This window comes from Rhinolophus ferrumequinum, chromosome 21 (genome assembly GCF_004115265.2).
Source record: "Rhinolophus ferrumequinum isolate MPI-CBG mRhiFer1 chromosome 21, mRhiFer1_v1.p, whole genome shotgun sequence".
In the NCBI taxonomy this organism is placed as follows: Eukaryota; Metazoa; Chordata; class Mammalia; order Chiroptera; family Rhinolophidae; genus Rhinolophus; species Rhinolophus ferrumequinum.
In genome coordinates, this window is record NC_046304.1 from 34,214,030 (window position 1) to 34,238,209 (window position 24,180).

General features: G+C 45.8%; 2 protein-coding genes across 2 annotated transcripts; one reads left to right on the top strand and one right to left on the bottom strand.

The window, feature by feature from the left end:
• Window positions 1-1,144: 1,144 nt before the first annotated feature.
• Window positions 1,145-8,389, top strand: SNF8 (SNF8 subunit of ESCRT-II). The gene is made up of 8 exons (XM_033089104.1): window positions 1,145-1,300; window positions 1,667-1,717; window positions 3,118-3,256; window positions 4,117-4,221; window positions 4,746-4,818; window positions 5,712-5,853; window positions 6,736-6,810; window positions 7,847-8,389. The coding sequence occupies exons 1-8, from the start codon at window positions 1,247-1,249 to the stop codon at window positions 7,982-7,984; spliced, it is 777 nt and encodes a 258-aa protein (XP_032944995.1). The 5' UTR covers window positions 1,145-1,246; the 3' UTR covers window positions 7,985-8,389.
• A 994-nt stretch (window positions 8,390-9,383) lies between these two features.
• Window positions 9,384-23,907, bottom strand: UBE2Z (ubiquitin conjugating enzyme E2 Z). Its single transcript, XM_033089103.1, has 7 exons — window positions 23,471-23,907; window positions 21,511-21,583; window positions 19,297-19,484; window positions 16,924-17,035; window positions 14,436-14,548; window positions 13,689-13,779; window positions 9,384-11,444 (listed from the first exon to the last, which is right to left on the bottom strand). The coding sequence occupies exons 1-7, from the start codon at window positions 23,791-23,793 to the stop codon at window positions 11,274-11,276; spliced, it is 1,071 nt and encodes a 356-aa protein (XP_032944994.1). The 5' UTR covers window positions 23,794-23,907; the 3' UTR covers window positions 9,384-11,273.
• Between the last annotated feature and the right edge of the window lie 273 nt (window positions 23,908-24,180).

The window sequence follows — 24,180 nt, forward strand, 5'->3', positions numbered from 1 at the left end:
AGCATTAGTCATAGTCATGATTTCACCTTGATCTGTAGCCCAGCCCAGCCCTTTCTGTAGAATTTTATAACAGTACCTCCAAATGTCAATTGGCTCTCTCTCCTGTGATGACCCACAGACCTCAATTTCCACATGTTCAAAACTACTCTTAATTATTTCTGCAACTTCATGTGCCTCCCCCAGTGGCACACACTGTTGCCTAAGCCAGAAAACTGAGCATCCTGCTGACTTTTCCCACTCATTCTGCCCCTATCTAAACAGTTTTACCATTCTACCTTCTTAATGTCTCCTGAATTTATACCATTCTTTCTATCCTTACTGTCACTATCTGAGTTCTAGCCCTCACCATTTCCAGTTTAGATTGCTAAAAGTGGCTCAAGTCTAGGTTGCCACGAATTCTAAAACAAAACAAAAATTGATATTACTGACTGACTTAATTCTCCATTAGCTCTTTCTTTGACTCAGTAATGGAAGTCACCTATGGAATTGAACACACAGGTGACTATAACCACCCCAGATCTGATGAGTAATAATCGTAGCTGATATTTGCTTATGTGCCACGCATTACACTAAATGCTTTGTTAGATATTTTATGACGTAATCCCCACAACTTCATGAGTAGGTATTACTCTTTCACAACTGTGGAAACTGGAACACAAGAGATTAAGGAATTTGCCTCAAGTTACTGGACCACGTGTGGTGGAAGTGAGCTATGGAGCCAGGCAATGTAATTCCGGAGTCCAAGTTCTTAACTGTAAAGCCTTCGCCAGTCAGAATTCCTGCGTGGGACTCTCACAAGTAAGCTCCATTAGTGTAGAATGGATTCTGGTTTGTGCTCTACATGGAACCCTGGGAGCCCCACTCCACGCCTAGCACATAGTAGGCGGCCAATGAGCACTAGTGGCTGTGGTGGCGGTGGAGGAGCAGTGGTGTAAAGGTAAGAAGGTCCGAGGCGTCCACTTGGGTGGGGAGCGCGGGGCCGCACAAAGGCAACTGGGTCCCCGGGTCGCGACCCCGCGCCCTCCTCGCTCCACGGCTTCGCGGAACTCGGCCACCAGCAGAAGGCGGGGCCCGAGCCCCTGGCGGTGGGAGACTTGCAGCCCCGCGGCAGGAAGTCGAAGCGTAGCTTCCGGCGCGCGGAGATGACGCGCCGACTGCGCTTCCGCGTTGGGGAGCCGGCGGCGGATCCCGGGAAGCAGAAACCCGGGGTCCCGGCAGCGGGGCGGCCTGCGGGCCCAAGGCGGGGATGCACCGCCGCGGGGTGGGAGCCGGCGCCATCGCCAAGAAGAAGCTTGCCGAGGTGAGGGGAAGAAGGCGGACCCACAGCCACCCCTGACCCGCGGGAGACTGAAGTCCCTGGAGCAGAGCTCTGTACCCTCAAATTGCCTCCCAACGGAGTCTGACACGGGCTTCTCGGGTTCCCGGGAACGGAGTTTCTCCAGCTTCCGGTGGATTGGAATGCCAGCATCGCCAGATCCACCAGCCCTTTCTCCCACTTCCCCAAATTTGACTACAGACAAGCCGTCCATTCTCCTTCCTCATCTCTCTCCCTAAGAAAAACCATTTAGGAGAGACCCTCCTCTTTTCATACTTCAGCTGAGGCGGTACAAGTGGGAGCCCCCAGCACCCACTCTTCCTAACTCATGCTGATCTCTTTGTCTGACAGGCCAAGTATAAGGAGCGAGGGACAGTCTTGGCTGAGGACCAGCTGGCCCAGGTGAGTCGGTTGGAAGGCTCCAGGAAGGAAGGGAGACCCCACAAGGCTGGACAAGACACCTTTGATATAAACTAGATTTTTTGGGTTGAACCAGAAATAGGATATTTGGCAAATCCTGATTCTGGACTGCTCAGATCTTTTAAGCGACTGGCTAACAGTAATGATAGCTAACATCTTTGAGTGATCACATGCTTACAGCCTCCCAGGCATTGTGTCCATTTTCTTTACGTAGACTGTCTTGTTCATTGTTTCTGACAATCCTATCAGGAAGGAACACTGTTCTTCTTAGGTCAAAACTGAGGACCTTGAGGTATGAAGTAATTTATCCAGGGTTGCATGGTTAGCAAGTGGTAGAGCTGTTTGATTTAGGTCTTTTGAAGATTTTTACTTTAAATGCCTAAAAAAACATGAAAATATTACCTAACCTGTGGCGCCCACCACCACCACCACCAAACCTAGGTGCATCCCAGAAGTGTGTGTGAGTGATGGGTGTGGCTCCTGCACAGTTTCCTTCTCTAGCTCTTTCTCCTTTTCTGTGCATTCCTAGAGTTTACTCAGTTATTGTGACTGGTGAAGAAGAGAAGGCAGTTAAGCAGGGAAATGGGCCCTTGAACTGAGGAAAGATAGGAGACACAGGCTGTGCTCTTCGAATCTCCTACTCATTGGAGAGATGACATGTAGAAACAACTGGAAATGGTGACTGTAATAATGTGTAATAGCAAATAGCAAATGAGGAGATGTTGGGCCAGAAGAGGTTACTTTTGGTGGGTTAGAAGATAGGCTTTGTGAGAAGCAGTGATGCGAGTAGGAAGTCAGAAAATGCCCAAACCATTTTGTGTTTAACTTTGGAATGTAATCTGGTAGACCCTTAGCCCTCCCTCAGGGATTCTTTATCTGGAGTTGATCTCCAAGGAGGTCCATGACTTAGAGTAAACAGGCACTGCACACCTAATTCATGCCAGGCTGCCTTTTTTCCTATCTAGCCTTTCTGTCAGTGGCTGAAGATTTCCCACTGCGTGAATGCTGCATTTCCTCATTGTTAAGACAAAATGGATTATTAGGTGCACCTTCAATTTAATAATAGTTTTTCTGGGAAAAAGAAGCACCACGTTAGATATGCATGTTGATTGTTAGATGCATCCTGACTTTAGAACAGGAACACATGGGAAAAAAATGTATTTTAGAATTGAGGAAACATTGTAACATCTCATTTCTGCTGACAACAGAACTGTGAAGGAGCGGCAGGGATCAAAAGAAAAGGAACAGAAAACAGCATCATGGTGGCCTGAGCAGATAACCTATTTCAGCCTTTGCCTTGCCACTGGGCCAGGGACCTATTTTTGGCATTTTAATTATCACCTGGCTGGGCTGCCACTAACCTCCCCTTGTCCATCCTTCAGATGTCGAAGCAGTTGGACATGTTCAAGACCAACCTGGAGGAATTTGCCAGCAAGCACAAGCAAGAAATCCGGAAGAACCCTGAGTTCCGGGTGCAGTTCCAGGACATGTGTGCCACCATTGGGGTTGATCCTTTGGCCTGTAAGGAGTTGTCTGTGTTCTAGGATTCCAGAGGGACAGAAGCTACTGAGCTGTTACCACTGGTGTTGGGGCATCTTCTAGAAGGGCCTGCAGGGAGATACAGAGTGTTGTCTTTAGGGCGTGCCTAGCAGGATGACTGAGTGCTCAGCTTGACAGGGAAGATGGCGAGGCTGGAGTGCAGGCTGAGGAGCCAGGGTACGTCGTCCTCCTCTGAATGAACTACAGTGGAACTTTTTATGGCTATTTTTCCCCTTTATTAAAAATATTTAGTTTTAGTAAAAGTAGTATGTGCCCATGCAGTCAATAAAGGAGGAAAAAGAAAAGGAGAAAGTAGAAGTCTTCTGACCCTGTCCTATAATTGTAGAGATAAAGTACTGTTAACAGTTTAGGTTGTATCTTTCTTTTTTGACACCTTCATCATAATTATAAACTTTTTTTTATTACATACGTGGGATTATGCTATAATCCAACTCTATAACCTGCATTTTCACTCAATAAAGTATTGTCTTTAATGGATTTTTGAATGCTAGGTCTGTAGATTCTTTCTCTTGTCTAAACCATATGTCCCATTATATTTCATTCTATGCTTTGGGAAAGGAAAACTCATTTTTATAGCATCCCAAGCCAGAATTAGCAGCCAAATAGAAATGCCTTTTAGATTGCCCACCCTTTAGAACTGTCTGAGCCTGTTGTTTAGCAGGAATTACCAAGAGTCAGATTATATTGAGGATCCTGAGTAGTAAATAAAGCAGAAGGACTTAAGGCTAAGAAGACTTCCCATAGGTTAGATGTTTTAACCTAGCTTTGAAAGAAAATGTGTAACTAATGAATAACGTAGCTTTTGTTTTTCTGTCTTTTAGCTGGAAAAGGATTTTGGTCTGAGATGCTAGGTGTGGGAGACTTCTATTATGAACTAGGAGTCCAGATTGTCGAAGTGTGCCTGGCCCTGAAGCACCGGAATGGAGGTGAGGGTGGCTAGGTCCTGTGGACTGGGCATTGGACTTCTCTGAGAAGGAGAAAACCTTGAAAGATGATCTTCTTCCCCATCCTGCAGTCTGCAGGCCAATAAGGTCCTGAGAAGCTGTTAGGTCTTAGAAGCATCTTAGCTACTTCATATAGTTGACTCCATGGCCGAGGGTAAGTGGAATTACCTGAATGATTGTCTCTGTTCTCCAAAGATTTTTGGCCAGGAAGGTCTAGCCCCTAGTCATTGTAAACAATAGTAGGGAGGTAGGAAATAACTGTATGTACTCTCTAAAATGTGACCTTAAAAATGGTCATCCAGTGGTCTCATCTTAATAAGCACATTAAATGGTCTGTGTTGAAGTTAAGAAAACCTAAAACCAGTTATAGATCATTGGCTGTAGACGTAGCCTTGATGTCAAGAGAACATTTACAGTTTTTCAAAGATGATACTGCCTTTGGTTTGTTTGGGTTTTTAGCCATAAAAGTAATCCTTTCTCTCCTTTCTGTCCCCTTTCTCCAATAGGTCTGATAACTCTGGAGGAACTACATCAACAGGTGTTAAAAGGAAGGGGCAAATTCGCCCAGGATGTCAGCCAGTAGGTCTTGCCCTCCAACCCCTTGGAGTATAGAAAGGTCTTTGAAAATTAGATGGATGGATATCTTTTCTTCCCACTGCTTGTATGTGTAGGATAGTTTAGGAGTCACTTTTATTCCCCTTTATGATCAGAAAAAAGTTTTTATTTAAAAAAACTGAAAATAGATTTAAAAAATACACCCATTATTTCTCAACTGAGATATTACGACTGCTAAACATTTTGATACAGTTTCTTCTAAGTATTTTCATACATACATTTGTTTTGTTTTGTTTTTAACATTTTTGGGGCTGAATAGAGCAGGGACTGAGAGAGGCTAGGGTCAGAAGATGGGGTATAAATTGACCTAGTTCAGCAGCTTCTATATGTGACTCCAATTTGAGAAAATGTAAAAAAGGCTTGTCAGTATGTGGGCTGGGTATGTGATCTACACATTGACTTGTAGGTTTTCCCTTTCCGTAATTTCAGTTGTCAACTAAGAAATAAGAAAATCTGGCAGTACTGGGCCTCAATTTCCACATGGCAATCAATAATCACTTTGGGTTGCACCCTTTAAAATGGGATAAGCATTTTCTATTTTGCCATAGTTCACACTACCTTGTGTTGTCTCTTCCGTTTAGCTCATTCATTCCCACTTCCTGATGGGCTCCTGTAGGCATATTTTTTACCTCTGTCCCGTGTTGGAATGGTTTGCTGAGTGGAGAACCTGACCATCTCTCTCCCTTGAATGTCCAAGCATTTGGGGCCATTTAACCCTCCCTTTTTACTGACATAGTTAAACGTTGTGCAGCCTTTTGAGTCTTCTGTCAGGGTACCCTGCCCAGGGCAGAGCAGAAACTGCATTTTGGCTGGGTCTGGTCTGTCAAAGGTCTTTAAGCAGTTCTCCCTCCCCTCAGAGACGACCTGATCAGGGCCATCAAGAAACTAAAAGTACTTGGCACTGGCTTCGGCATCATCCCTGTGGGCGGCACTTACCTCATTCAGTCTGTTCCAGCTGAGCTTAATATGGATCACACTGTGGTGCTGCAGCTGGCAGAGGTACTGTGTGTGCGCGCGCGCATGTAAGGGACAGCCTGGGGGGTGATTCTGGAGCACCTCTGATCTCTTCCCCATCACTCAGGTCTTTACGCTGACCTATAATGGATGGATGCACTCAGACCTGTGCTTATTTAGCAGACATTTATTGAGCAGCTACAGTGCAAAGCACTGGGCTAGGCTGTGGGCCATAGAAAGATGGGTACCATATAGTTCCTGCCCTCAAGGAGCTTACAGTCTCGTGGTGCAGACAGACATGCAGACAACTGTTTCCTTGGGTAGACAGGTTCTTCTTGGATGTCTTCTTAAAAATACTTTTATAGATTATTTAAAACAAATGTTTAATCTTGTTTGCCATCCCCCTGTTCCCTCAGCATGCCTTAAGCATATACATCCTCCCTGAAATCCTTACCAGGTATTTAGGCAAGGCATGTTCAGTTTTAATTCTGTAATGTAGAACAAACCTAAATAAGGGATGGGCTTTTCTTGATTGGGGGATAGGCTGAGGCAGGGTAGGGGCTGAATATTTAAATATTTCAGATTATGAAGTTAATGATTATCACTATTCCTATCAATTAATCATTCTTACTCTTCCTTAGTCACACGCTATAGAGTTCGAGAAAGTCTAAATTAACATTTTAGTACCAGGGACTCCACATTGTAAGACTGAACCCCTCAACCCGTCACCTCGAAAGTCACCCTTTCTTCCTCCTACCTCTTCTCTACTGGGACCTCTAAACATTCTTTTTCTATGCTCTTAGGCTTTCTTTGCCCAAGGGCAGTTCCTCCTCCTTTCTGGATAAATCAATTGTCCCTGGGCAGATGCTGGGTTCTAAGGGAAAGCACTCTCTTAACTGACTCAATCCCCATTCCTTCTTCCTTCAGAAAAATGGCTACGTGACTGTCAGTGATATCAAAGCCAGTCTTAAATGGGAGACAGAGCGAGCGCGACAAGTGCTGGTATGTGACTTCTGGAATGGCCCAGAAAAGATGGGCCCCAGATGGGAGGAGGTGGGTGGATAGGAACCACACGGGAGCTTCAGCCTTGTTCTGCTGGCCTCTTGCCTTGAAGGCTACTGCTGCCACAGTAGAAGTAACCCCAGCATTTCTCTGAAGATGGCACCAAGAGGCAGAACTCACAAGGCAGGCTTCTAATCCTGACACGTGTGTAAAACCAGGCTGCCACTGCTACAGGGGGATCACCAACACCTGTTGCTCCTAACCTGTAGAGCCTGGTTAGATAGTTAATGTAGTTTATACTGGAAGTAACAGTTCAGTGGGGGAAATTATTGACTACCTAGGGTAATTACATATCTATAATTATAGAGTTGCATATATATCTATAATTATATACTATTGCATATAGTTATAGTTTTACATATACAGATTTCATGGTACTAATGAAAAGATTGATGTTGTGAAGAGGGAGTAGGATGGAAATGTAGGATTTTAGTACCTTCTTCCTTATCCATACAATTAACCTATAGACTCAATTTCATTTGTAAAGTAAACACACATCTGTTTATCGATATTGAGCAGAACCAACCCATCTCACGCCTATTTCCAGCTGTAGGAGCTGAGTCCATTCTGATACTAATATGCTCTTTCCATTAACTTCTCCAAAAAGGTTTACCCACATCTGCCTGTTACCTAGTAAGTGAACTGAAAGGTGGTGATCTCCCTTTAGCTTCAGGGAATGGAGTCAGTGATTTGCTCAAGGGCAAACAGCAAATACTTCTGTAGCCCAACATTCCTTCCACAGCATCCCACTCGTCTTTACCCACTTTTCCAGCCGCACAGGTTAAATGACTTGGTGGCATTTTTCATACCTCAGGCAGAGGTCAAGGCCAGATCATTCCAGTTTGGTTGAAATGTGTGAAGGCATTCATGTAGATTTGATACAGTTTGAAAATCCCATTGAAGCTAAAATAGGTATGAGCATTATTTTGTGGAAACTCCCCTTTCTCAAGTGACGCTTCCTACCTTTTCCTTCCAGGAACACCTGTTGAAGGAAGGGCTGGCTTGGCTGGACCTGCAGGCCCCAGGGGAAGCCCACTACTGGCTGCCAGCTCTCTTCACTGACCTCTACTCCCAGGAGATCACGGCTGAGGAAGCCAGAGAAGCCCTCCCCTGACTCGGGGAGTGTGGAAGGGGCACAGAGTAGGCAGGGAGAAGAGGGAGGAACTGTTGAATAAAACCTGGACTTTGTTTAAAAAAAAAAAAAAACACAGAAAATAATGTTCCAAGTTTTTTTCTTCCCCCAGTGTTCTTCACCCATTATTTTATTTTTTTAAAGTGCCTTCACATTGCATCTTTATTGGAGAAAACCTCATTTATCCAGTAAGGATAACCTGAGTAACATAACAGTGAATATGTATAAAATGACTGCACAAGTCACCTACAAGTCCGTGGCAGAGCTGGGCCTAGAATGAAGGCCATCTGTCTCCCGGCTAGACAGTCTACTCTTTGTAGCCCTGAGACATAGATTATAGCCTGTTAATTCAAACCTCTTTCTTATAAAATGTTCCTTATGTCAAAAGAGCAGATTGTAATGGACTAGTAAATATTCACTCTTCAGCTCCCTCTGTAGAGATTGCAGGTTATGACAGACTCAGCTATGAGTGTGAAGGAAATAGAGGTTAATGTTAAAATGATGGTCAGAGGGAAGAAAACAATGGAATTTGAGGGGAGTCAACCAATAGTGAATGTAGTATTGTTTCTCAAATTCCCTACTAGCTTTCCTTTCTGATCACCAGATCCTTCTAGTTTTAGTGGTGGGAAAGGAAATCATTTACTGAACACCTAACTCTGCCCAGTTCTATATACACCTCTTAATCTTCACACCCACTTTAAAAGGAAGTAGGTATCCTTAACTTTGCAGGTGAGGAAATCTAATTTACCAGAGACCATCAGCTGAAGCAGAGCCAAAGCCCACTAACCGAAGTCCACTTTGCACAGCACAAGCTGGCAGGACACTTAATTTCTTCCTGCATAAATGGTCAGCCAAGAGGAAAAGTCTCTACCAGAAAGAGCCTTTGATAGCAAGTAGGAAAGGTGGCCATGAGCTGGGACACAGGTGTCAAGCCATTTTCACAGTCTGAATGCTAAATTCCTAAGAAGGGCTGGTTTAGCAGAAAACTGGAAACCCAATGGTTTGTTTGGATTATCCATACTTAAGACACCCTTCCCTTAGCAGGGGATATATAATCTAAGCCCATTTCTACCTCTGCCCGTCCTTATAGGACATGCTCACTTGCAGTTTCTGAATCGGTACTTCCTTGGAAGCAATCGAGGCTAAGACGGCATTCCTCTCCTTGACTGCCAGAGATACAGCCTTGAAACAAGGACCCTATTTCTGGTTGGTGGAAAACTTGTCACTAGCAGTCCACATCATTTAACCCACGTTTTCAGCTTCCAGACAATCCACTGAGCACTTTCTCCGACAAATTTCTGGCCTAGGCAAGATGTGTGGTTGTTAGATGATCCACTTCTTCCTTTACACAAACCCTCCCACACCCATAGGCGCCTCCTCCTTCTGCCAAAACAAACTTTATTGCACCAAAAAGAAAAAAAAACTTCATTTATGTACAGTCAGATATAAAGACATCTCTTTGACTCCTGTGCATATATTTCCTCAACTCAAGGTTAGGGCGTTAAGCCAGGCAAGTATGCCAGACATGTTCTGCCCATGGCAGGGCCAAGGAGAGGATTGTCACTTGAAAGTGGGAACACTTAAAATGGATGACAGACAACACTGGACCAACAGACCAAGGGCATTCTTCTAAGCCCTGTACTACTAGCTCTGGGAATGGAAGAGGGAAATTGGAAGCAGGGTCCCTTTCTGAGTCTCCTTGTAAAGACCCAGCCTTCAGGTATCCAACACAAACTTCTGTTCCCCAGACCCCCTTCCTGTCCAGTTTCTTTGCTTCCTGCTCTCCCAAGTAGGACATTCTCCTTTGTGCCCACCCCCCTTCCCAACTTCCCCAGGGAAGTCCCATGATCCACAAGGCAGAGGCCTCCATAGCAGCTGGCAGAGCAGGTACAAGTTATCCTTTCCCTAATACGTGGCTAGATACTGACTGGGGCACTGCGTCACGTGGATCAGATACCCCACTGGGAGCCGTAACAGTTCATCTGGAAAACGGGCAGAACACATCAAAAAGGGGAAGGGTGGATTCCCTCGATGCCCAGTACCACAGGGCACCTAAAGCACATTTTTCTGAGCCAACCAGTTAAAGGATCACTGCAGCTAAATACAGATAGAGAAGCGACACAGCCAGGCAAACACCCATCAGAACCAGTGACAAAGAGCAGCTGGGGGGGGGGGAGGAAGGCGGGAGGGGAGAGAAGGGGAAGAGTCTCTCGAGTTCCAGCCCAATCTCCTCTGCCATTGGCTACCCTTGCTCTCCACAGTCCCTTGGCGTTGAAGTGAGGAGTGGGGACTACAGGCTGGGATGAAAATATGCAAGGACAGCTGAACAAAATACAAAGGACTAGCATCAGTCTCCGCCCTCACCCCACCCCGCCCCCAGGAGAAATACCCTCATTGTGACTAGTATTTATGAAAATCGGTAAGAGACTATTCTATGTAGTGGCTCTATCCCATACACACAGCAGCTGCCTGTGCTGGGACCTTTTCAAATCAGTGATTGCGGGAAGAAACAGCATTTTCAGCTTCTAATGGTGACTGCAGGCTTGACCAAAACCTTGGTTCAGTCCCAGTCACATTTTACCTCCTGACTTAAATCTAGAAATGGGTGAGGGAATGGAGGGCAGAAGAGAAAGGTGCTCAGGTGCTAGGTAAAGCTTACTGATCAGCAGCCTAGACTCCACCACTGTTCCTTCTCTTTGGTCTGTCTAGAACAGTGACTATAAATTAGGAAAAACAAAATTATGCTGGCCCATGGGAAATAATGGGGGAAGAGAGGCAAGGAGGAAAAGGGCATTGGGAAGCCGTTTCAAGACTGAAAACAGACAGACAACCACCCAGACTGCTTAAGTGTCACAGACAGCACCCCCCACCCCAAGCTCCCTTCCAGGTATCCCCATAAATCATTTTGGGCACACTCCCTCTTGGGATTGCAATTTCTGTCTCCCACCTATCCCTAAGGAGCTGGCCCTGTGGAGAGGTGTGTTGGTTGTTTTGTTTTTGCCAAAGGCCCTCGCCCTAGGTGCTCCTGCATAGGTACCTTGGCCCCTGATATGGGATGAACATAGCCCCAGATGCTCGAGAGCCAAGGAGGTCAGATGGGGAACAGCCGCCCCACTCCCACACCCTGGGATCCAAGCTTGCTTGGTTCTTGCCATCTTGCAGGATGACGTCACGTTTGGAGGGAGATACACAGTGCCTCTCCGTCCCTGGGGTAGGGGGAAGGAACTTTGCTGGGACTCTCAAGTGGGGGGAAGGGAGAAGGGAGCAGGGTCTAAACCCTCAGGCTCCCATGCAGGTCTGTCTCTGTCCCAGATGAGCTGCTGTCAGAGTCCATTTCCGCGTTCTCATTATGGAGCCTCTCCAGCACTTTTTGACGAATCAGTCCCAGGCGCATCAAAAGGGACTGGTAGTCAAAGTGGCCCCGCTTCTCTCCAAAAGGGTCCTGTGGGGAAAGGAGACAAGCGGGATAGGATGGAAGATTCAAGTCCAGGTAACTCACCCTAGAGAGCAACTTTGGGCCCATGTCAGACGCATGCTCCACCTCTGAGTCATAGGAACAGAGCACAGCATAGGCTGTTCAGAACAGAGGACAACATAATCTTTGTTCAAGAATATCATGGCATGTTCACTGCCCCAGACAGGTCTGGCTTGCACCAACATTCAAATGTGTTTGCATTCCTTAAAAGCAAGCCAATATGTGGAAGGGGGACACGGTACAGGCAAAACAGACAGGGATGAGAAATTCAAGACCAGGACTGTAATAATTCAGTGTGACTGTGTTTTGGTTTTTTTAAGGAGGATGCAGCTCACAGTGGCCCATGTGGGAATCGAACCAGCCACCTTGGTGTTATCAGCACCACACTCTAGCCAACTGAGCTAACCAGCCACCCCCGACTGTGTTTTTAATTAACCTCATAAAAACCATATAGAAGAGGAAAATTATCCTTCATTCCCTACACAGTCCTCAAATAACACCATTTTTTCAACGTCTTTATGTTCTAACATTGATGAGATGCCTGGTAACTTCCTTCTGTTTACATCAATTAGCCTATGGTAAAATTGGTTTCGTTGTATCATTTGCTGTAGTTCCAAAAACCTATCAACGATGTTAAGTGAGGACTTACTGTACTCGAAAAGGGTAATTTGCTTTTCTACGGTCACAAGCAGGTCTGGAACTCAGTAAGCACCTGTACTCTTCCCCAAAGAACAATCACCATAATTCCGTCCAGGTTCTTGGGCATCTAGCCAGGGTCACCTAGCCTTGACCTTAGTCCTTCTTATTCTAGATGAAATTATTTCTAAACGTTACATAGAAAGGGGTTAACTGTCCTTAAAGTCTCCAAAATAACTGCAGTTGGGGTGGAAGATTTAAAGAACAGAACTTAAAATGCTACATAGAGAATGCAACAGCAAAGTAGCATGGCCAGGGACCAAACAAATGGAGAGCTGTTTCCCTGGCAGTCACAAAAAGGCTACGATTCTTTTCTCCTACATAAACTCTTTCCACACTTTTGCCCACAATTACCCTCATGATCAGGGGCCAGTGGACACAAGTCACAGTCACCGTAACTACAGCCTGCACTTTTCATTTATGAGGGTTACACTCCCCGAAGACTGAACCCCACACTTACTCTGTCTTCCTTCTTTCATCATTGGCTCCATTTCTAACCACTCTCCTCCTCTCCAGATACTGCTCCTCCCTTTCCTTCCCTCATCATGAGTTATTTTTCCTTAATAGACTGAATATTGGAAATGCTGCTCGATACCAGCAATGAGAATTCCTGACGGGGAACAAACCACTGCATTCATCATCTCCGATATACTCGCAAAAAAGGTTCGGGAAACAAGTTACCCCTGAGCTGTCCTTGACCTTTGGGTTTAAATGTGGCACATGGGTAGGAAGGCCTTGAAGGAAGGATAGGAAAGCTAACATTTCTAAGCAGCACCTGAGGAAACAAGACATTTACTCCTCCTGCTGGTGGTGCTGGCTGGGTGAGGGAAAGAGCCCAAGAAGAGCTGAGGGGAACCTGCAGAGGTCTTAGTCACTTATGCACGTCACCACATTGCTAAATAAGTCCACCAGTAAATGATCCAAGACAAGAACTGGTCCTTCACGACAAGAGGGTTCACACCCTCTTACCAACCAGATTGTTTATATTTGAGCCTATGTACAATTTGGTTTAATCAGACCCTCTTCCTTTAAAACAAGCCTAAATTCTGCACTTTTACTGGAAGCGGAAGCACATTTCCCCAGTAGAGGCAGAAAATAATTAGTTACCATCTTGTAATAGCAATCTTTCAATATGTAATACTGTATACCCAATGCTTCCATTCTATTAGCACCCCTCTGAGCTAGGGATGGAATTCCAATAGACGACTCTTACAATCCGTAAGACTGAGAGGGCTGAATGTTCTTGGTTTGAAAAGACTACTGACCAAGAAGGGAAGGAGTTCCAGGCTGGAAAGGATAGTTCAGATTCTACTCGTGAGTACCTACTTTATGCCAGGAACTCAGAACCACCTCCATTTGGCTTTAGGCAAGTCAGTCTCCTCTTGGGGCCTCAGCTACTCAACTGAACCAGGTTCCTTTCGGCTCTGAGTTCTATGAGAGATGTGGATGTCACCCTTGTGGGGATTTTACATGGTCTGCGGTAAGGCCTCTGGAGTCCCTAGAAGAGGCTGTTACCTGCATAGTCTGGCCTTGGAGGTGCAGGCGATCTTTGCAGGCCACCTCGTAGAAGTCGTAATACTCCAGGAAGGACTTCTCCATCACCCCTCTGGAAAACAAGGAGAGGAGCTTAAGAACAAGGGGGAAAAGGGTCACCCTTTCACCATCTAACCTTAATGCCAAATTAAACAGCTAGCGTCCCCAAGCCCAGGGTTGACTTCCCTGATATCTTAGGGATTATAAAACGGGAGTGACTGTTAATACCAATCATTTGAATCCCAACTCCAACTCATGACTTTCTCAATCTCATCTGTTTTCAAAGGCCACCCCTAATCCTAATCCTTACTCAAAATTCTTCTAGGAAGTTTGTTTCATTAACTCTCACTTTGCTCTTCCAGTTTTAACACTTAGAAATAAAATCGAACATTAAGAAATGGGTTTCTTATGAAGTGCTCTACACCTCATTTGGCTGTTGAACAGTTAAGTGTCTTTAATATGTCCAGGTTCTCGGCAAACTGGGGGCTCCCTGAGGACATGGACTCTGTCTTTTCCATCAGGCCAGGTGTACTCCAAGAACAGAGAAGCGCTCTCCGAACTTCCTCTTGGGGAACCCTCAAACCACATGCTATTTAAAAGCAACTTACTTCTTCTCTATCTCCCTTTGGTGCTCAACACTGGACATTCCCCCAAAGGTTCTCAAAGGTATGAACCAGCTAAATCTCCAAAGGGAGTAACAAGTACCAAGTGGGCTCTCTTGACACATACCGTAGGGGTTCAGGACAGGGACACTTTCCTTCCATCATGTCACAGACTGCTACTCTGATGGTCTCATGCCGAATACATTCATTGTAATTTTTGCTGTCTCCTGGATGTCTCTCCTGAAATGTGATAGACACCACAGTATCCAAGTACAAAATTTAGGCCAAAAGAAAAGCCAATGGGAAGAGGCTTCAGGATCAGTATGGGGCATGTAACCCAAGCACATAAACTAAGAGGATACCTTTCCCACTGTATGGCAGACCCAGGAAGAGCCTTTCATTTTTGAGACCTTTTACCTGCCCCTGTGCGTACCAGTACCTATTCTCTGTTACGGGTCATTTGACCTATCAACAGCAAACCAGATCCATCAAATTTTCCAGAGCTTACAATGAAAGGCCTCTCAGGTAAGGATTAAGTGGGAAATAACCAAATTTAGGAATGATGGTGGAACAAAAGGTATACATGATGTTAGGAATCTCAGTCTGGAAAACCTATACGTATCAGGATGCTTCCTGGTTAACTCCTTTATATGTCTGTAGGGTTCTACTACCATTAAGTCAACCATTATGAACCTATCAGAAGTAGAACTTGAAATTTTCAAAAGGAAAACTCCCATTTTTGGTCTAGAATGCTAATATGAAACGTGTGGGTGTAAACGGAAGGGAGCACAGTCTCCTCTCCTTTAACTCTTCAATGCTCCTCCTACCATCAACTCTGGTCAGAGCCTTGGCTTCTGATAAAAACCTGCACAGGAAAGACATACTTTCAGCCTACTACTACGGTTCCAAAATGTAACACAGGGGCACTGTGGGATGTTGTAAACTTTTTTGAGGAAAACCATGGTATTCAACATCTGTCAAATACTATGGGAACTACTATAGTACCTGAGGTAAGTAGTTCAGTTTTAACTGTATTATACTCCTTTCAATGACCTATTATCTTTGTGATGATGGATTTTCAGTCACTACTTTTATAAATAGCAAGTACAGCACACAAAAACAGTGGGGGACATAAACAAAGGTGATGGGTTCAATGTGGTTCCAAGATTTTAAAAGTTGTGTGTGGTGCCCATCAGGGGCACACATCCTATTACTAAGTCATTATAGTTATTTAAAAAAGAATTAAGTTCTGTGGACCTAACTACTTAACAAATGGAACAGTTTGGCATTTCTTCCTGCCTGGGGAACTGTGAAAAAACTACCAAGACAAGAGGGTGCTATGAACCAAGAACATTTGAAAGTATTAAGAAAAAAGTCACATCTCTTGAATTTCCAAACAAAGAAAGCCCTGAATAAAAATCAGATTCTTGGTTAGCCAATGAAGTCCATCTCCATTTCTACCTACTCCTGAAATTAAATCCATTCTTTGTTTGGAAAAGATGGCTTAGGGAATAATTTTTGTTCATTCTTAAAAGGGCGTTTCCTTTTGTTCAGGTATATAGAAGAATCATCAATGTTAGCATTACCTCACATAGTTTCAGAATGAATTAAGCTGTTTTAATCACCTAGACTGAATTATTATCTTTTGGGAATATCACCGGAATTCTTCCTGTGCTCATGAGTAATTCTGGAAGGCACTTTGGAACAATGGAAGAAATTTGGGCTCCAGGGACATCCTGGGTCTTACCCTGATCTGGTGTATCCTTGAAAATGTGGACAATATTTCCCTCAGAGAGCTAGTATAAGGATCAAAGGAGAAATTATATATAAAAACTTGGCAGTGTCTGGCATGTAGCATACCCTTGGAAAATGTGTTTCCTCTACTTTCTCTTTGGTAGGGCTGACTAAACATTCTTGCCCTAACTAATGACTAGCTAGCTCCTCTGGCTCTGCAGGTAATAGTACAGCTGACCCTTGAACAACACAGGTTTGAACTGTGTGGGGTCCACTTATTGTGGATTTTTTTCAGTAAATACAGTTGGCCCTTCTTATCTGCAGGTTTTGCATCTGCGGATTCAATCAACAGCAGATCGAAAACAGTGTCTGCATTCCCAACCACAGGTCGAAATACTGTTTTCAAACTGCAATTGGTTGTTACCAGTGGATGCAAAGAGCCCCCTGTAGAGTCTAATGTTATATGCGGATTTTCGACTGTGTGTCGTTCATGAGTCAACCGTACTTAACTCCAGAAGAATGTCTGGCTCAGCAGTAGTCACTGGAGATCACTTCAAGGAGATACTGGAGAATGGACACATAAGAAGAACCCACTGGATGCAACAGCCCCCAAAGCAGGCTCAGAATTAATTTCCAAATGACTCCACTGACTTCCACATGGTAGATTAATCCAAGTCAAATGGAAATAACTTGACATTATTGTAACTTACAAGGAAAAACATTCATCAATAAGGAGCACACATGCCAGCTCCTTTTTCCCCCTATAGCGGTAAGTTTAATACATGGGGCTGAGCCAGGTTAAAAAACAACCCTTAAGCCAACCTCTGAGCTCTCTTAAAACCCAATATTCCACACCCCAGAGCCGGGCCCACCAGCCTTACCTGCTCAAACCCAGGCTCATTGTGATAGGGGTTCTCAGTCATCAGGGACTGGATGGAGATAAGCACGGAAGAAATGCTCTGGGCTGGGCTCCAGGCAGGGCCAGTCCACGTCCTGCAAAACACATCAGAGAGAATGGAGGTGGGTGAGGCAGAGCGAGCTGCGAAAGGCCATCACAGAAAGACCAGTGCACAAGTACCCTGGGGCCTAGCAGCACCATCGTAAGTGACTCAACTTTCTCTTTCACTATTAATATTCTGGAATTTCCCAGCCTCTGCCTCACCCTCATTCACCAGAAATCAGTCAACTGCCTAATCCTCTTATCAAGTGGGACAAAAGAAAAGGGGAAAGCAAGCGAGATAACTCTGAAGGGATTTTCTTTGGGCTAGGAAAGAAACAGTGGCCAGGGAAGGTTCCCTTCATCAGAATGAAAGCATCTCAAAGGGCTTATTTATTTATGGGTGTGATGGAGTTAGTGAGGAGGGAGAAGTTGAGCAGAAGCAGAGGGGACTGAAGCTATCTGGTTAGAGGCCACGTAGTGGGGTTAATGATCAGGGATCCAGTTTTGTATCAAGCCCCCAAAGGGTGTCGAATTCTCTGAAGATTACAGAACTCTGAAGACAGGAAGGGAATAAGGGGCACGTCTAGATTGGGGAGGGTCTGAAAATAATACATGAAAAATGAGAGAAACAGCAAAATCGCCTCTCTCTTTCATAAATCTGATTGCGTACTGGGAGGAGGAAGGCACCTTGGACATTAATGACATTTATTTGTAGCACAATTAATTGAAGAGATTGCACCTGAGCTGGAAGCAGAACACAACCTAAGCCAGGACTGCTTGTTCAAGTTCACTGGCCAATTCCCTTTCCCTGCTGGACTCAAGGAAAGCCCAAGTAAGTGATTTGGGACAGTAACTTCATCAGAGATTGCTCTTCAGAGCCGCTCAACCTGCTCTTCTCAGCTTTGCTCCTCCCCAAACTCTAGACTTTGTACTCTCCAAGGCTTCACATATTCAGGATTCACGTCAATGTGTTAAACGTTCATTAAATTTTTTTTGTTAGCTTGGTATTTTTTTCTGGGTAGAAAGAAATGAGGCTGATAAAGTGAATATAGTCAACTAAGAATGCCTGGAAATTTTCCACTCTGATCCTTCGTGACAAATTTTCAATTTCAGGGAGCTTCTCCTTTTTCACCCAACATACTTCTGCCACTTTTACCCCACCATCTTACTTCCCCTGTTTCTACTGTGAGCTGATGTTTGCTCAAAATAGTTTTATATAGGCCTAATGAAGGAGTGCCTTAATACAAAACACTTTCATGAACAAACTTCATACAGAAGCAACAAGTAAATTTCCTTACCACTGTGGGTTACATGGACCACTATCCTACCAGCACAGACAGTATATACCCTTATGACATGAAGGACTTCTTTAAGGACAATCTCCTTTAAAAGACTTCCTCACTGCCACCATCACAGCGTTATCCCTACGTCTTGAGAGATTTAAAAAAAAGAATCCTGTCTCCAGTTTCTGTCAACTGCCTTGTCCCCCCACAAATATGGAAATGTGGACAGGAAGAAAGAAAACAGTATCACCACAGGGCAACTCTCTCACCTTCAACCTGCACTTGTTCTCTGCCCCAGAGAAATTCAGACCACTAAAAAGACCAATCCAGAGTATACTGGAAGACATTTCCATTCTGAATTTTTAACCCCCAAAGGCAATTAAAAGGAATGGATGAGAACGACATAAAGCAAAAATCTTAGTAGCACCCAGAAACAAAATGTACTTAAAACTTCTGTGTTTCGTATCTGATGTGATTTCCAACCTCAGACATTTTTCATTCAGTTGTTAAAATAACATAATCATCATCTCCACCACCGCCTCCAAAGCCACTCATTGAGACTCAAAAATAAGACACCCACAATCTTGAATGGCACAGATCTGCAGCCTTTCTCAACCTGTATGGGACAGAATTAAGCCTGATGCCCTACGAAAGTGGTTCTCAAACTGGAGTGTGCACCAGAAAGCACCTGGAGGGCTCGTAAGACACAGACTGTTGGGCCCCAGCCCTCGAATCTCTGATGTAAGTCTCGGGTGGGGCCCCAGGAGCTGCATGGCTACAAGTTCCCAGGTGTTGCTGCTGCTCGGGGAGCACCACTTCACTAAGGCATCCACTGTCCGTAATGAATGAACTTCTCTCTCTTGCATCTCGAATGGTACTAGTTGTGTACCATCCTGACAGAATTGAGGAAATAGTCATTCCAATCATTTTCTGTGTTCTGCAGTTCAGGTGATGAACGCTGGTTGATAAAGGCTGGCCTAGAGTCATTATGTGCTAACAACCAACTTGGCCACTTAGAAGTCTCCTCTTACCCTAGAATACTCAAGCAGACTTTCCCATTGCGGTAGAAGTTGGGGTTAAACCTCACTGTGTTATTGCCCGTTGTCATCAGTTTGACCCGAGGTGGGTGGATGGGATAGTCGGGCGGACACCGAAACACGAACAGGAAGAAACCCCCTTCATAAGGAGTGTCAAATGGGCCTGTGATCAATGCATGAATCTGCAAAATAAAACCCCATCTCAAAATTGTGAGGTGATGTCCCATCCCAACCCCTCCTGGCTTCTGCTTGCTACCCACGCCAGAAGCAGACCTTCACCTGGTATCCATATACCATATCCTCACTGTGCAGAATGAACAGCCTGTACTCACATTAATAAATATGGTTAGAATTTTAAGAAATCCCACTATAGGGGAGTGGCATCTTACTCAGGGTTACATTCTGAAGTTAGAGGCTGAGGTGAAAACTGAATCTAATGAAAATCACCCTTGAATGTCCCTTAAAACTCCCTTACAGCATGGTTTTTGCTCGGCCTTCTCTGACCAGTTATGTGTAACAAATGGACAGAACACCAATGTGCAAAATATAATATGCATCTGTAAAGTATTATCCTAGCATGTTTAATTTTAAGAAATACATATTTTTTCTGAGTACGTATGCTTGGATTTGCCCAGGTTCAACATGCGTACGATGCAACTCCAGCCTCCATTTATGTGGCACGAAGGGGAGGTAAGATGAATGGAAGAGGAAAGGGATTGGAAGCCACAGCCCCAGTGCCAGTAACAGTGCACAGCGGAGGGTTGTGATGGACGCCTAGGGTGTCTGCTTCCTCTACAGAGGATTAAACCTACTGTGGAGGATGGGGCTCAGGCAGCATCCAGCTGCATCAAAGCTACAAGGGAAAATGGGGGAAATGCAGGGTCCGGAGCCATCACACCCTCCCCAAAACTTTCCCCAACATTGTAGGTTAATTAAAAAAATAAATACATAAAATGCAGTCGCACTTAACAGAACACTAGTCTCTTCCTCCAGCCGTGATTATTGAACAAGATTTCCTTATGAACTCAGTTATGTTTATTCTACACAAGCTTGTAAGCATGCATGTAAGTCTGCTTGGAATTTGAACAGCAAGAGGAAAAAGGACCTGCAATCCAGTGCTTCAGCGTATAGTCCCTAACTTACCCTGGTGACTCCCTAGGTTATCTTTTAGCCCTTAGTCGTTGGAATAGCAAGCGAAACTGGTGTCAACATGGCATCAATTCTGGGAACCCTAGCATATTGACATTGATACCTGACTGAGGACAAGATGTCCCAGGAAAAACATTTCCAATCACATAAAAAGAAAAAAAAAATCAATTGAAAGAGAAATCTATTCAAAACAAAATAGATACCAACAATACAAAACCTGAATTTTTACTCTAAGAAATTTGCAACTATGACTTTTCATTTAAACAACACTAGATTGAGGAAATCTGATTTCTTCCCAACATCAATTCAAGCGAAAATTCACTTCAGAGGGTAGAGCACTCAATGACAGAGAAGCCTAGGTACCTACCGTGTTTCCCCAAAAATAAGACCGGGTCTTATATTGTTTGTTCCAAAAGACGCATTAGGGCTTACATTCAAGGGATGTCGTCCTGAAAAATCATGCTAAGGCTTATTTTCCGCATAGGTCTTATTTTCCGGGGAACACCGTATCAGAGAAATTTGACATCACATACTAAGCTTTCTCTGTGTTTGTGTGTGGAGGACAAGAGAGGAATGGTATTTGGGTGAACAGGAGCCTGAACAACGCCCTTTTACTGCGAAAACTGTTTACTCAAGCGTGCCCCATTCTTACCCTTCTCTGGATCTGATTTATAGCAGCATACTAAAGGTCAGGAGTGGTGGGATGGGCTAAGAGCCGGGTAGTACCATGCATAGGGTGACCACATAATTTATCATCCAAACTGGAGCACTTGCGAGAGTGAAATAGTACCCTATTAATAGTTAAGCCGGGATAGTAAGTGTAAACTGGGATTTTTCCAAGCCAACCAGGACCTACCGTATGGGCACCTTAATAACAGACATCTGTTCGAGGCTTTGTTCCACCTCACTGTGTAACCTTGGGCAAGCCACTTACTCTCTTGGGGGCTTGATTTCTTTATCTATGTAACCAGAGGTGTGAACTGGATAATCTCTTTTAGGCTCTTCCAACTTTATGGGCCCAATTTCCCAATAACCCCCAAACCCCAGCAAGTTACATACCTTAGTCATGTCAACAGTATCAGGTACAACGAACATTCCTGGAGGAGGCTCCTTATAAATAGACATGATATCCCTGTATAACACCAAAAGGAGGTTGGGGAGGGAGTGAGGGAGAGGAGAAAAAAGGGGAATCCCTTGAGCAGGACAGACAGTTGTTATTGCCTCAGTGATGCCAGGGTTCGAGAAAGTGGTGCTTGGTACCACAAATAGTTGCACTGTCTTGTTGGCTGAGAAATCTCAGCTGAGTACTCGTCAGGCAGTCAGAGAGAAATTATCATCAAAGGGGCATTGTTTCCTCAGGGGGAGGGTAAGGAGAGGGGGGAAAAAAAGAGATCCCAATGGCATCAGATGTCACCCTGGAAAAGCCACATCCCATTTACTCTCATTCCCTCCTACATGGCAATTCATTCACTCCCCACCTCCGAGATTCCCAGGTACTACAGCTGAATGCTAAATGAAGATTTTTCAGTAACTGGGAATGTACCATCAACTCCAACAAAACATCAATTCCACAAACCACGCGGCCTTTTGTTGGTAAGGGGATTATATAAAGCAAGTGAGCTAGCAGGGAGCAATGATCTTGCCCAGGAGACTAAGAGGGCAGAGATCTCTTCAAGTTGGGGATGGCACCCTCTGAAATTGCTGAGAATCTCACATCTGGAAGATGACACAGTGACTACTATAGAAGTGCGAGGATTTCTAGGACGTATCTCACAAACTAGAATGGATCAGTTGTGAGCAAGGGTCTACAGGACATTCTAGGTGGGAATAGGCTTGGGACTTACTGAGGAACACAGGGACATAAAGTGCAAATAAGCAGAGCAAAGAAGTACTGGCGGAACTCAAACGTATGTCAGGGTTGGAAAACTGTCCTGTCAGGCACTGGGCCAGGTACTTTACACACAACGTGCTGTTTAATTTTCATTACCACCTTGAAATGTAGGTAGAGCTAAACCTGAAAGGAATTGTAAAGTGGGGGGTGAGAATACCTAGATGAGGATGATTGTGATGGGAGCAGGGGGAGAGAAAGAGTCTGGTCACCAAGAAAAAGATTTCAAGATTAATAGCAGTTAAAAAGCATTATCCCTTTCCTGCGCAACAGGTACTATGCTAAAATGTTTTGCGTAAGTATTACCTATTAAACGGTAAGGCCTAAGATCAGTCGCCCAAGAAACAAGCACAAAAAGGAGTTAGGACCTTGTTCTTATATTTGGATTGGGTATATTTGCTTCAGAAAAGTAAACCAGATGATCCAGAGAAAAAAAATACAGGAAACATCGTGAGTAGGATATTACAAGCCAGAGTGAGACGGGGGTGGGAAGAAACCTGAGTTTCTGGAACAGGTGTGAGTGGACAGCTTTGGGGATCTGGAAAAGTGGTTAAAGGGGAGATTGTGGGCACATGAGGTAAGAGATCTAGACTTGGGAAGGGACTGTATGGAGGGGATCTGAGGAGATGGGAAATAAAAAGAAAGGCTGGTCTCGAGTCTGAGGCCAGGGAAAGCAAGCTGTGTGTGTTACAAACGGGGCTCAGGAAGAGACGACCGGGGGACCCGATGGGTGGGGCCTCCAGGCAGCATCTCGCAAGGCTGGCGTGGGGAGGGGGGAAGGGGTGGCGCCGAGGGCGGGAGGGGGTGTTACTGAAGCACGAAAGGGTCGGGTTTCGGGCGGGAGGTATGGGGGAGGGTGTCCGGAATGGAGACGAAGGGCTCACGGGAGGTTGCCGAGGGGCGGGGTCGGACCTGGGCACTTCAAGGAGGGATTTGGTGCGTGTGGAGCTGGGGGCGGGGGGAGAAGGGACTTGGATCCCGACGCTCCGGGCGGATAAGTCGTGGGCTTTACAGCTGGGCCGCCGCGAGGGAAGCGCGGAGGCGGCGGGGGCGCTGTAGTGGGAAAGGGTGGGGGGCGGGGAAGGTCGAACCCCGGAGCTCGGGGCTGGGGGAGGAAAAACCCCGGCTCACCGCTTGATCCGGAGTAGACACTGCGGCGCGGTTCGCTCGCCGTCCCAGTCGGAGCTGAGCGTGGGGTCCCAGTGGCTAAGCAGCGCGGCCCCGTGGGCAGCGGCCGAGGGCGGGAGCCCAGGCAGCGGAGCCAGGCCGCTCCCCGGCCCTCCGGCCCCGCCCGCTGCCGCCGCCGCCGCCCACACATCCGGCAGGAAAGGCGGCCCAAACCCGCCGCCGCTGCCGCTAACGCCAACAACACCAGCGACGCCGCTTGCTCCGGGGCCCGCTGCCCCGGCGCCCGCCGTCGCTGTCGCCGCCTCCTCAGTCGGACTCTCCGCCATCGCTGCTTCGCTTCCGGGACTCCTCGGCAGCACGTCCGCCGACCAGAGCGGCCGCTGCTCTCTCTCGCTCCCGCACCACAGAGAGCCGGGCCAGAGTGTCCCCACCCTCCGCTGCCACAGCCCGGCAGCGCTGGCTCCGCCCACACCCTCCCCGACCAGCGAGAGGCGCTCTGCAAGAGCGTCCACCCACGGTCCTCCAGGGCGGGTGGGGGAGGAACTAGCCGGCCGAGCCCGACTTATGGGCCTGTGTTGGCCCGGCGCTTTGCGTGACGAAGTGCTGAGGCGTGACCCCGATGCCTAGGTGCAGTTGAGACCCCAGTTCCAAAGAGTATTTTGTTTTCAAGTGTTGAAAGAGGAGGACCATGTCCCCTCTTGAGAAGAACGACC

Bases quoted from the DNA above. Each gene is read 5' to 3' on its own strand.
- SNF8 (XM_033089104.1), top strand. From the start codon at position 1,247: ATGCACCGCCGCGGGGTGGGAGCCGGCGCCATCGCCAAGAAGAAGCTT. The intron at 4,222-4,745 runs GTGAGGGTGGCT...TTTCTCCAATAG, and splicing joins CCTGAAGCACCGGAATGGAG to GTCTGATAACTCTGGAGGAA. The intron at 5,854-6,735 runs GTACTGTGTGTG...TTCTTCCTTCAG, and splicing joins TGGTGCTGCAGCTGGCAGAG to AAAAATGGCTACGTGACTGT.
- UBE2Z (XM_033089103.1), bottom strand. From the start codon at position 23,793: ATGGCGGAGAGTCCGACTGAGGAGGCGGCGACAGCGACGGCGGGCGCC. The intron at 14,549-16,923 runs GTAAGGCTGGTG...ATCACATTTCAG, and splicing joins ATGAGCCTGGGTTTGAGCAG to GAGAGACATCCAGGAGACAG. The intron at 11,445-13,688 runs GTAACAGCCTCT...CTTTCCCCACAG, and splicing joins TCCAAGGCCAGACTATGCAG to GACCCTTTTGGAGAGAAGCG.